Consider the following 13033-nt stretch of genomic DNA (forward strand, 5'->3'; position numbering starts at 1 on the left):
GTAATCTAACGATTCCCTAGTCAAGTCCTAGCGATTCCAAAAGCTATTAGTACTGTACTCACCTGCTAGGAATTTCGCATTCCACTTTCAGAGTATATGGTTTTCCGTGCCCCTCGGGCATTTGTATATACTGTGCTAACTTAAGTATTTTTGTAAGAGTTTTGGTTTGTGCTTAGTACCCTGTCCTCATAAAGAGTACAGGGCTGTTGTGATCTTTAATAAATAACTGTTTATTTTCATAACACTTGTGTGGTGTCCTTTCACTGGGTATTCAAGGGGTATATGTGTGGTAAACAGCTGGCTTAACACGCCCTCTCGAGTCTTTAGCCTTAGACTGCTCGTATCCATGCTACTAGGATAGCTGGTCTATAAGGTTGACTTACAACCAATCATCAATAAGGGTTGCTGGACTGATACATAGTGTTCACTAGAATAGTGAGCACTGCATATCAGGCCACCTTCTCACACCACCTATTTGTACTGTTAGATCTATTGATTTATCTGTCTGACTATGCTCCCTCATGTACCCCTTCTATGTAAAGCGCTCTGATATCTGCAAAGATCTTGTCCACGCTATATAAAACGTTCAAAATAAATAAATAAATAAATAAATAAAAGGGACCCATATTTGTAAACTGAGACAGTTGTAAAAGCATGATATATAGGTGTTTTGAAAGGTGTATGAGACTGCACACATTTATGTTTAGTGCAGGCAATGGTCACGGTAATATGAGGGAAATCACCAGAAGAAGGAAAAAAAAGCATTGGCATAGACAATAGGTTTCGCCTTTGTGACCATATAAGTGCAACAATTGATGTTGTTGCACCAAAGATACTGGCTGCATAAATAAATACTTATATGGTCCCAAAAGCGAGACCTATTGGCTATGCCAATGCTCGTTTTCCGATTCCAAACGTCCACGACTCAAGGCTCTTCTCTCCCCTCCCCCTTATCCCCCCCTTTTCTTTAGTTTAATTTTCTAGTCATCCCTTTCTTTTTCCATCTCCACTGGGCTCTCACTTCCACATTGTTCACTTTTGGAAAGGAGATCGGGTGTTGCTGCAGCATTAGTAATTCAGGCAACTGATGGGGAAATGTGTTCCCTGGGCAGTCATTGCTGTGATATTATCAGCTTTAAGTCAATTACCCATGAACACAAACTGGCCCCCAAAGATCACAGCAGGAGCGAGGCGAAAGAGGACGGAATTGAGGAAAATGGCAGCAAAGGTTGAAGAAAGTCGTCACTGCCTAATTCTCCATCACGTTCAGCAGCCTCGCCCTTTATGTGCCTGCAGCTACACTCCACTGGGGGAAAGAGGGTGGTGGTGATGGGGGGTGGGGGGGCGAGTCTAGTTTTGCGTCATAGCCAGGGAAGAGGTGAGTGTTCTTAGCCCAGTGATGAGCCTAATGGCATAAACAGTTAGGATAGCAACAGCTAATGTTAAAGTCATGATCATCAGTCATCACATGCCAGACACAACAGTGTCCAGCAGAAAAAAGGTTGTGCAGCAGCTGTTCTAATTTCTATTAAGTAATATGAACTAGACCTCACTTGGTATAACGGCTAGGTGGGGCAGATGGAGGGGATCACAAATGCTGCTGCGAACGGTTTTGCCCAGTGCGCTATCCAAGCAAATGCTGGCACTGCACAGAAGACACATTTATTCAGTAAAAAATTAGAGTTCTCGTAGAACAGGTCTGACTGTCAATAAAATCAGCTGTTTAATATACTTTTTCGTTTGACTGTCAATGAACAGAAAAGCATCCTGTCAAAATCCCACTTAGGCTAGAAGACTGTGGGCTGTCTTAACGACTAGATGAGTTGAGGGTTTCCCCGCCCTCACTTGTAGCAGTTCACAGTAGACACCTACACAACTGCTGCTGCTGAGTAACAATGCTATTTTGCACGGTCGTATCCTGAAGATTTTGGAATTGTAGAAAGTTTATCTTCAGATCCAAGAAGAAAAGTGCAGTGTTTTTTTTGTAGTGGATGTAGTTCAATGATTGAGTTGACAGCAGTGGATATGGGGATTTAGGTTCTAATCCCAGGTACATTAGGTTCTAATCCCTGACACTTCATCGCACTGTGTGATCTTGGGCAAGTTATTTCCATTCCCTGAACATTCGTTTTCATGTGCTCCAAAGTTGGGAGCATTTGGAAACAGATGTACATTGTTGCATGTATTGCAGCGTAAAAATAAATTCATAGTCACTAGAATTAATGGATTGTGCGGTCGTGGCATTTTTCGCATATTTATGGATGAATTAAAAATGAGCTCCTAGATCAGATAGTTCAAAAGTTACTTAAAACATAACAACACAGTGGAAGGCCCCTTGGAAATGTTGACTGGCCCCCTTTCTGTTGCTTATTGCTATATGTTGGTACCAGTGAGTTGCAACCTAGGCCCAGATAGTGTTAACAAGTGTAAAAATGACAAAATAATGAAAACATTATCACAAAATGTGCATTATGCCACTCTGTCTTTTCTTAAATAATTTGGTCAACCCGGTCACATAATTCCAGTGGCCCTGCATCTGTTCCTTTGAATGTATGCCAGTTGTACTTCACGTAACACAACCGAGGCAATTCTAGTTTTAAATCGCATTTAATGTCAAGGTGCAGACTTGGTGCGTAAATCCTGATTGGAGCCAAAAATAATTAGATTCCTGATTGCAAACACTTAGTTTTTATTAGATTTGGAAACTGCAAAAATTAGTCAACAGAATTTTCGAAACCCCCCAGTAAGATCAATGAAATATTTAGGTACTGGGAACATTAGTTGTTGTGGCAGCTGATGCACGGGACAGAGAGCGGAAATGCTGATATGAGGAACCGGCTGATGCAGGCTGTAATATTGGCCTATGGGAACACGAGCAGGAATTTGTGAACCAGCTGACGCAGAGCATACGTGCATATAGGCGAAGGAGAAGCTGGTATGGGGAGTGACGGCGGGGTAACAAAAGTGTTTGGTGAAACAGGTACTGCGTGCAAAATGTGAATGACTGTGAAAGGGGAAGCGAGTAGTTATCCGGAGGGGCAGTTGAAATCACGTATTGCAGTCTAGCTAACAAGGATTCACCAAGCATTTGTGTGACGTTTCTGCATTTGCAGTTCCCGTATTTGTGACATTTGCATGCCTCCGGCAGTGCTTAATCTGTAAAAAAAATAATAATACCGGGAGTGGTGCGAGTACGCGCTAAAAGGAATTTAAAAAAAAGTGTGGGGTGGTGTGCGCGCACACTGCAAACAATTTAAGAAATGCAGCAGGCACAGTGCGGGCGGCTTCTCGCTCCAGGGATCCCTAGGCCAGGGGAGAGAGAAGGTGGGACATGCACCCGCCTTTGGCCAATTGCGGGCTGTCTTTCTTGGAAAGACGCACGCTGAGGCCAATAGCGGGTGAGCATAGAAAAAACACACGCACAAGAGTGTGGTCCGAGTTGGAAGTCCTGGCTAGAAGCCTCGCAGTGCAGCACATACACGCTGGCTCAGGCGAGACCTGAAACTTGTCCACCAGATGATAAAGCAGGCTCACAATAATCCAAAAAGATGGCCCATGAACTGACACATCAGTCCAGCCTTTATGCCACTGCCAGAAAGTCCTAAAGGTCAATCTAATTGTGGTTGAAAGAGATACCTATGTTGATTAAAAGTAAAAGTGATGGACCAGGGAATGGTTGTGGAAGTTTGTGAAAGTAAATCCTCTAAATATGAAAATTAACCTCAGTCAATAGGATGCACGGCCCCATTAGTCAAAGCTTGATGTCAATGGAGAACTTGCAGTACTATGAAAAATGCTATAAAGAGTTGAAAAATAAAGCAACCTTTTAAATAGCTATTTTTCATTAGTAGGATTTATTGCTCTGCCGACAGAGATCCAGGATGGCAAACAGATTGTTATTCATAAACATTAAGGAAGGATTCCATGATTGAGAAACCAAATATCTTCAAAGTCTGTGCATTGTGCAACACCCTCCAGTGGATCTATCCAGGCATATTGTGTTTAAAGAATGGCTATCTCCAAATCTGTGGGCATGAGACTGATCTGATAAACAGAAATACTAATCACATGGAAACAAATTGTTATGTTCTAAACCTTTTTAATGTGGTCCATCAACTAAAAAATGTAAATTACCTTTCAGAGATTTCTGCCTGTTGTATAGAAGCAGCAGTGGCAGCAGCAGCCGACGCTTCCCCTGGAGTGCATGTGGCGAGAAGACTTTGTTGAGGCTGAGATAGCTGCCCAGCCGGCTGTGCAGCTTGGCCATTCTGAACTCCATTAACCTGTGCAGTCATGGCACTTGACGAGCCACTGTTTATGTTGCCAAAAGGAGGAAATGAAGATGGCTTGCTTGATAAACCACTACCAATGATTGCAGAAGAGGCTGTAGAAGTGTTTGAAGTAACTGAAGGCAAGGAACTGTTTGAAGAAAATGTTACTGTATTTGTAGCTGCAGAGGTGGATGATGCAGTGCTTGAATTCCCTGTGCTACTGCTCACTTGTTGGTGAATTGGTACGGATTGGCTTGCAGCTGAAGCTAAGTTTGGCTGTGAAAGTATTGAGCTGTCCAAAGTCTGAGAAGCAAGATAGGGACCTAGAAAAGATGGAAATCTCTGTAAATCATTGATCTAACAGCTGTAAACACACACCACCTATGGCTACCAATCTGTGGTACATTAATAGCATAAGGAGGCTTATGGAGCAATTTATAATTGACTAAAACTATTAGAAATAAATGCTCAAAAACAATAAGGTAGACTGATGATTGGTCTCTTGTGTTGCAAATTTCAGTCCTAACACACTAAAATGCTGGTTAACAAGAAGCACACAAATCATGCAATTTCCCCAAATAGTGAGAGCTTGTGCTTTCTGTCTGCTTTAGAAACATGCAAAAAGATAGTAAATATGCAACCTCACTGTGGGGAAAAAAATCTGTGGTCCACAGTTACCTGACCTGATCAACAATCTCAACTCAACAATTTAAGTTAGTTTTTTTCTTCAATTGCAAACTGAAAGTCTATGCATTTATCATAAAGCACACCAGCAAGTGTGAAACAAGCAACAAATGCTTACCTAGGTCATATCTGCAAACTTGTGCATAAACTCGAAGTTTGGAAAATGCTTCATTGTTGACATTTGCAGTCTGTGTGAACCAATCAGTGACAGGACTTTCAGAGAGCCTCTTGGCTGCGGTAGATTCAACTCTCATAATGCCATCCGAGAGAAGCTTTGAGATGGGTCTATGTTGGCCAAGTCTACAAGACTATGCAAAGATGTAAAAGAGGTTTTACAATGGAATCAAGAACATTCTCCAAATCAACAAAAAAAATTAATGGCATTAAGAATTGAAATATAGATAGTACACATTTAATATGTTTTAAATGTAGGCATGTCCTTGCCCTTCCAAATGTTTTGCAAACGGTAAACTAATCGTGCAACATAGCCCAGTCCCAGCAAAAGCATGAAGTCATGTCCTGATGGGGAACATTTTAAAAGAAAAATAAGCTTTAGGCATTTTTATGAACAACTTATAAAGTTTACATAGTAGGACTAGTAATCTGAAATCATGTTGGTGTTATTTACATATAGCTTAATAGGCATGCATGGATGATCTTCATTCATCTGGATGCTTGACAGCATATGGTGCATCAGTATATAATATATTTAAATTGCATGGGACGATATACAACACCACATGCATCAATGTGGGGATCTGCTTCATGTGTTAACTGCGCGATACCAAAGAGGATGATGGACGGAGCGTTTGAGCAAATCAAACACTCACCCCGTGTCAACTGATCTGGGTTTAATCCATCATCATTCTTTAGCTCACTCCAGTTCAGACATGGCCATATGAAATACATCTGACCCTGTGCCTCATGGGAACAGTCCAGTCCGAACTGCCAAGCCAGGTCTTCCCTGGACCGGAAACAAGCATCCTGGGACCGGGTTCGGATTCATAATCCTCATCAGCCAGGCTATCTTGAATCAAGCGGTAGAGTGAGCAAGGGACCCACGGCTGGGCATACCCTGCCAACTCAGGGCGAACAAAGCGATACCGAAGGGGATGATGGACGGAGTGCTTGAGCAAATAAACACTCACCCCCAATCAACTGATCTGGGTTTAATCCATCATCATTCTTAAGCTCACTCCACCACCCCAGTTCAGACATGGCCATACGCAAATAAGTCTGACCCTGTGCCTCATGAGAACAGTCCAGCCCAAACTGCCAAGCCTTGTCTTCCCTGGACCGGAAACAAGCATCCTGGGACCGGTTTCGGTTCATAACCCTCATCAGCCAGGCTATCTTAGCCAGGCTATCTTGAATCCAGCGGTAGAGTGAGCAAGGGACCCACGTCTGGGCATACCCTGCCAACTCAGGGTGAACAAAGCGATACCAAAGGGGATGCTGGACTGAGTGCTTGAGCAAATCAAACACTCACCCCCAGTCAACTGATCCAGTCCAGGGAAGACATGGCTTGACATGCTACATTTCTTCATTAAAGTTTCATAAATTGTTATTTCCATTTTATGGTGTCCAAACCATCTAAACTTTTAAGAAGAATCATGGCCATAGAAGGGTTGGTGACCTGGAAAATAGGAGGTGTTATGGGGGTTCTCCTGCAGCCCATGTATCCGCTCCAAAGACCAAACATATGAGAGAGTTGCCTTTCAGATCTCAGAGCATTAGATAAGGGTACATGTGGGAACACTGTGCTGAAGTCTATAACAAATGTTTAACCCCTTCAGTGCTGATGACAAAGCCAGCTCGTCATGGGCTTTACCTGCCCTGTGCTTATGACGAGTTGGCTTTGTCACAAACAATGGGATTACAAAGGATCCAGCACCCAGCGGGAAAACCCCTAGCAGCCAAGGTGTTAAAAAGGAAAATGCTACTTACCAGTATGCATCTGTTCTTGGCATGTAGAGCTGCAGAGTCGCACACTGTGCATAGATGGCCACCTAGTGTTGGGCCCGGATGTTTGCATTTTGTTTTGTTGTAGAAAAGTATTTGGAAGTCACGAGATAGGTGACTCCTCCCTTGGATGATACTGCGCATGGGCATCGGCTCCATCCCTAGATTGTTTCTTGCCATTAGGGAAGTGATGGAGCTGTACAAGAAGTAGTGATATCCATGTGATTTGTATCTAATTAAGATAATACTGGAACAGATAAAGGTTGCCGGGTGGGCGTGCGTAACTCTGCAGCTCTACATGGCAAGAACAGATGCATACTGGTAAGTAGCATTTTCCGTTCGAGGCATATGAGCTGTAAATTACACACTGTGCATAGATTGTATAGCAGTACCCCCACTTAGCGGCGACCACCAGTATCTGTTGCAGTTGTTTGAAACAGGGTTTTTAATACAGTCTGACCCACAGTGGCTTGTTGTTTAGTTTGCACATCTACACAATAGTGTTTTGTGAATGTGTGCGATGTAGACCATGTAGCTGCTTTGCATAGATCATCTAGGGGAATGTTCCCTAAGAATGCCATTGAAGACCCATATTTTTCTTGTAGAATGGGCTTTTGGAGGAATTGTTAACGTACGTTTGGCTTTGTGGTAACATATTTGTATACATTTAAAATTCCACCTAGCTATCCCAGATTTTGATATGGGGTTGCCTTTATGTGGTGGTGAAAAAGACAAGAAAAGTTGTTTAGTTTTACGAAAAGCTTGTGTCCTTTTGATGTAGTACAGTAATGCTCTTTTGATATCTAAGGTGTGTAGAGCTCTTTCTGCAACTGTTTGAGGCTGCGAGAAAAATACGGGCAGCTCAGATTGATTTAGATGGAATGGTGAATTGACTTTTGGAAGGAATTTAGGATTAGTGCGGAGAACCACTTTGTTATGATGCATTTGTAGAAAGGGTTCTTGAATGGCAAATGCTTGCAGTTCACTAACCCGTCTGAGAGAAGTAATAGCTACTAGGAAAGCTACTTTCCAGGTTAGGAATTGCGGTTCATATTTATGTAAGGGTTCAAATGGAGGAACAATTAATCATGTGAGAACAATGTTTAAGTTTTAAACTGGTGAAGGTGGCGATCTGGGAGGAATTATTCTTTTGAGTCCTTCCATGAAAGTCTTTATAGCTGGTACTCTAAAAAGAGATAGATGTTGTCTATTTTTGCCTTTTGAAGGTGTAATAGAAATCCTATGATGAGTTGAATAGACCCGTCTAAAGGATTTATGTGGTTGTTTTGACAGTGTATGACAACTCTTTTCCACTTAGCAGCATAGCATGCTCTAGTTGTGGGACGTCTAGCTTCTTTGATAACTTTCATACATTCTGGAGGAAGGTTGAGGTAACCAAACTGACTTCAGGAGCCAGATCGCTAGGTTGAGCTGAGCTGGGTCCGGGTGCCTGGAGATAGGCTTAGTTTTTGGTGTGGTACTACAGACAGTTGCAGCAGCGTTGTGTACCACAATTGTCAGGCCCAAGTTGAAGCGACTAGAATGAGCGTTAGAAAATGTTGCTGTAGTTTGCGTACCACTAACGGAAGCAGTGGGAGAGGAGTTAAAGTGTACGCAAATTGTCCAGACCAGTTCATCCATATTGCATTGCCTTTGGACAATGGGTGTGGGTATCTGGCGGCGAAGTTTGGGCATTTTGCATTTTAGTGGGTGGCGAAGAGGTCTATCTGAGGTTGTCCCCATATTTGAAAGAATGGTTGAAGAACTTGCGGATGAAGTCCCCACTCGTGATTCTGCTGTGTTTGTCCACTTAGCAGATCTGCTATGGTGTTTTGTACTCCTGGGACATGTTGGGCTAAGAGGAAGATCTTTAGTGGTATAGCCCATCTCCATAGCTGCTGTGCTAACAGAGAGCTGAAGAGAGTGTGTTTCCCCTTGTTTGTTTATGTACTACATGGCTGTCATATTGTCTGTGCGGACTAAGATAGCTTTGCCTGATACTTGATTTTGGAATGCCTTTAAGGCTAGAAAAACAGCAAGCAACTCCAAGTGGTTGATGTGGAGTAACTTTTGTTGCGGTGCCCACCTGCCTTGCATGGTGTGTGATGCAGTAGGTGAGCTCCCCAGCCAGAGAACGGTGCATCCGCTGTCATGACTATTTGAGGAACTGGCTCTAGAAACGGTCGCCCTTTGGAAAGGTTTTTGGTGTTACACCATTGCAGAGAACGATGAGTCCGACCGTCTACAAACACTAGGTCTATTTATTGACCCAGAGCCTGTTTCCATTGGCGTGCTAGGTACTCTTAAAGTGACGCATTTGTAGTCTTGCATGAGGTACTATGAATATGCAAGATGCCATCATTCCTATGAGCTGCATGAACACTAGAGCTGGAAGCGAGTGTTGCAGTTTGAATCTTGTTAAGAGTTTGTACACTTGTTATCATGGCTGGAGAGGGATAGGCTAATGTTAGTTGGCTGTTTATTGTAGCGCCGAGATTTTGTTGTATGTGTGCGGGTTGCAGATGTGACTTGGTGTGATTTACTGTGAATCCAAAGTCGTGAAGCAGTTGAATAGTAGCTTGAGTGTGTTGTACACACTGGCTGTATGAGCTGGCTTTTATGAGCCAGTTGTCTAGGTATGGAAAGACATGAATATGTTGTCTTCTTAAGTGTGCTGCTACTACTGCTAGGCATTTTGTAAACACCCTTGGCGCTGTTGTGACTCCGAATGGGAGCATTTTAAACTGGTAGTGCTGCCAGTCTTGCACAAATCTGAGATATTTTCTGTGCTCTGTGTGGATGGGAATATGGAAATAGGTGTCCTTGAGCTCTAGAGTGACAAGGAAGTCGTTTTGTAACTGGAGTGGAAGGACTTGTTGGTGTGACCATATGAAAATGGTCCGACTGTATGTAAATGTTAGAGGATAGGTCTTCGAGATCCGGCCTTCTTTGGGATTAGGAAATAGAGGGAGTATACTCCTTTGTTTTCCTGATGCTTTGGGACTATTTCTATTGCATTTTTCTGCAGGAGGGATATTACTTCCTGTCTGAGCAGTGTTAAATGTTCTTGTGACATTGGACGCTTCCTGGGTGGTATGTTTGAGGGGGGCAGATATTAGTTCTAGACAGTAACCTGATTGAATTATTTGAAGCACCCACCGGTATGATGTGATGTTTTCCCAGGCTGGCAGGTATTGTTGTAGTCTTCCCCTGACATGAGTGGAATGGGACGGGGAGGAGAGTCATTGGGCAGGGGTAGAGGCAGAGCAGGATGAGTTGTTTTTGCCTCTGCCTTAATTATTGTTACCCCTGTAACCACCCCTTTGGTAGCCTTTACTATAGGTGGATTGTGTAGGGGCTTTGTACGAGGTAGAAGGTGTGTCTGAAGACTATCCTCTGGTGGCGCCTCGGTAAGATGAGCAGCGAAATGAACGTCTGGGAGCCTGCGACTGCAGGGCTCCCATAGATTTGGCTCTATCCGTATCCTTTTTCATTTTTTCAAGTGATATATCTACATTGGGTCCGAATAAGTGTTGCTCATCGAAGGGTTGATTAAGTATAGAACTTTGGACTTCAGGTTTGAACCCTGATATGAGTAGCTAGGCATGTCTACGCAGTAAGACACTGGTGTTAACTGCTCTGGAGGCAGTGTCTGCTGCATCAAGTGCACACCTAATAGAGATGTTTGTAATATTTTTTCCTTCTTGGATAAGCTCGTTTGCTCTATCTTTGTACTTATCAGGGAGTTGCCGCATTAATGATTCTAATTCGTCATAATGTGCCCTGTCATATCTGGCCAATAATGCTTGTGTATTGGAATACGCCACATGTTTGCTGCTTGAAATGCTGTTCTTTTCCCTGATGCGTCAAGTAGCTTAGACTCTTAATCTAGTGGGAGAGCTTCACCTGAGTTTGCTCTCTTGCATGCGTTGGAAACTACAAGTGAGTCTAGTGGTACTGGGCCTTTAATATATGCTGGGTTTGAAGGGGAAGCTTTATATTTCTTCTCTATTCGAGGGTTAATGACCCGAGTTCTGACTGGGTCCTTGACGACTTCAGTAGCATGCTTAATGACTCCTTTAAGCATTGGTAAAATGGATGAAGACCTTTGTGCATTATCAAGGGTATCCATTAGGAAGACTTCATTGACAGGGTCTGTATGCAGGTCTACCCCATAATATTGCGCAGCTCTGTGTATCAACTGATTGAAACCCATAGTGTTTTCTGGTGGGGAAGGCCTTGAGGGATATATGTCATCCTGAGGTACATTAGGGACGTCTGGGGTGTTATAATCATCCCACGGGTCAGGTGAGCCTGGAGGAATAGATGGATCATCTACGTTACCCCCTATATCATTAGAGCTATCATCCCTGTTGTCATCATCTGGTATGATAGAGGACGTAGATGAGTGTTATGGTAGGGGAGCAGGTGGTGATGGCATATGTGGAGAAGAAGGGGGAGGAAGTCTTAAAGGAGAGGTAGCCATGTTCTTTTTCTTTGCATGAGGAGCTGGTGCTGGTGTATCCAATGGTCGCTTTTTTGAAGCTAAAGTTAGTTGACCAGTGATTGGATCTTTAACCAGAGTCTTTTGTGCAGGGTCTGGATGAAATAAGTCCTCTGCAGGAGGCCGATCTTTAGGTGCGGAGGGAGGTTTCGGCACCAAAGCGGTTTCTTTAGGTTTTTTGGCAATGTCTGTAACTGGAGAAGCAGTCTTTTTTGGCTCCGATGATTTGTTCCGCTTCGATGATTTTTTTCTGCTCCAATGATTTTTTGGATCCAATGTTTTTTTCGGTTGCGGTGGTCTTTTTGAATCCGGAGCGGGTTTGCTTGGTTCCGACCTGGGTTTCGGTGCCAAAGGAGTAACGGTATGCTTCGGCGCCAGTGGTGTGGATGTTGGCAGTGTCGGTGTCTTTGCCTTTTTCGGTGCCGGTAGGTATGCGCCTGCACCGTGGGAAGGTTGACTTGAGCCCCAGTCACCTGAAGGTTTAGCTGTAAAAGCAGTGTTTTGGTGTGCACCCGAGCCCAAGGGCGTGACCGGGGCCTTCTTTGGGTGTGTTGAGGAAGGGTCGGGGTCGACGGTCTTACTTACGACCCGCTGTGCTGGACTGATGTCCTCGACTTCGGAATCTTCTGCCTCGGAGTTGCTGTTGACGTCATGTTGTTCTGGGACGTCGACGCCTTCTTCAAAGATGTCGCCTGGAATCGGAGCTGAAGATCGAGCCATTGTTCTCCTAGCTCTTCTGTCCCGGATAGTCTTTTTGGAGCGTAAAGAGGCACAAGCGGAACAGTTTCTGGCCTCGTGCTCCGGGGAGAGGCAAAGGTTACACACTTCATGAAGGTCGGTGTGGGGAAACTTCGGCCCACATTGCGGACACTTTTTAAATGGCGTCTTTTCCATGAGCTGAAGTCTAGGCCTAGTTAGGCCTGAAGGCCGTCGACGATGACCGGAATCGAAATCTTCCGTGTTGAAAGTAGTTTGAACTGTGTACTGCATTTACCAGGATGCAAAGGGGCGAACTGTGCTGGGACTGTGAGGCAGTGTGCTCCCAACCCCCATTCTGTTTAAAAGGCTCCCTTGAGCCAGCAAGCTGACAAGCTTTGGAGATGCACCTGCGTGCCTTTGAGTGGTACTCTTACCCGAGAGAAACTTGGCAGCATTTCCAGCAACCCCGGATGATTTTTCTTTGCTCCCTAAAACTGCTGCTCTCTACTGACGAAGGGTTCAACCCAGAAACACGTGTCTAGAGATATACAGCAATGTCTGCACCAACTTTGGTGAAAAACTCCAGCTAATTTTGAAGTAAGTTTGAACTGTGTACTGCATTTACCAGGATGCAAAGGGGAAAACTGTGTTGGGACTGTGAAGCAGTGTGCTCCCAACCCCCATTTTGAGCGTAGCGTAGTCTGGAAAAGCGTTCAAAACTAATTTCTGTAAGTTGGTGAGGATTGTGCGCCGAAGGAAATCTGTTCCCACACGGAGCGCTGGAAACGCATCCGAGCCCGGTGACGGAAAAAAACAATCTGGGGTTGGAGCCGGTGCCCATGCACAGTATTATCCAAAGGAGGAGTCACCTATCCTGTGACTTCCAAAGACTTTTCTACAACAAAACAAACTG

General features: G+C 44.0%; 1 protein-coding gene across 1 annotated transcript in view; it reads right to left on the reverse strand.

Moving 5' to 3' along the window:
- MED13 (mediator complex subunit 13) overlaps window positions 1–13033 on the reverse strand; it is a 684456-nt gene that overhangs the window by 629094 nt on the left and 42329 nt on the right. The window contains exons 4-5 of the mRNA XM_086954050.1: window positions 5074–5263; window positions 4135–4594 (exon numbers count right to left, since the gene is read on the reverse strand). Of these exons, the coding sequence (XP_086810176.1) occupies window positions 4135–4594; window positions 5074–5263 (650 nt within the window). The remainder of the gene's footprint in view (window positions 1–4134; window positions 4595–5073; window positions 5264–13033) is intronic.

The sequence above is a fragment of the Lissotriton vulgaris genome, chromosome 2_1 (genome assembly GCF_964263255.1).
Source record: "Lissotriton vulgaris chromosome 2_1, aLisVul1.2, whole genome shotgun sequence".
In the NCBI taxonomy this organism is placed as follows: Eukaryota; Metazoa; Chordata; class Amphibia; order Caudata; family Salamandridae; genus Lissotriton; species Lissotriton vulgaris.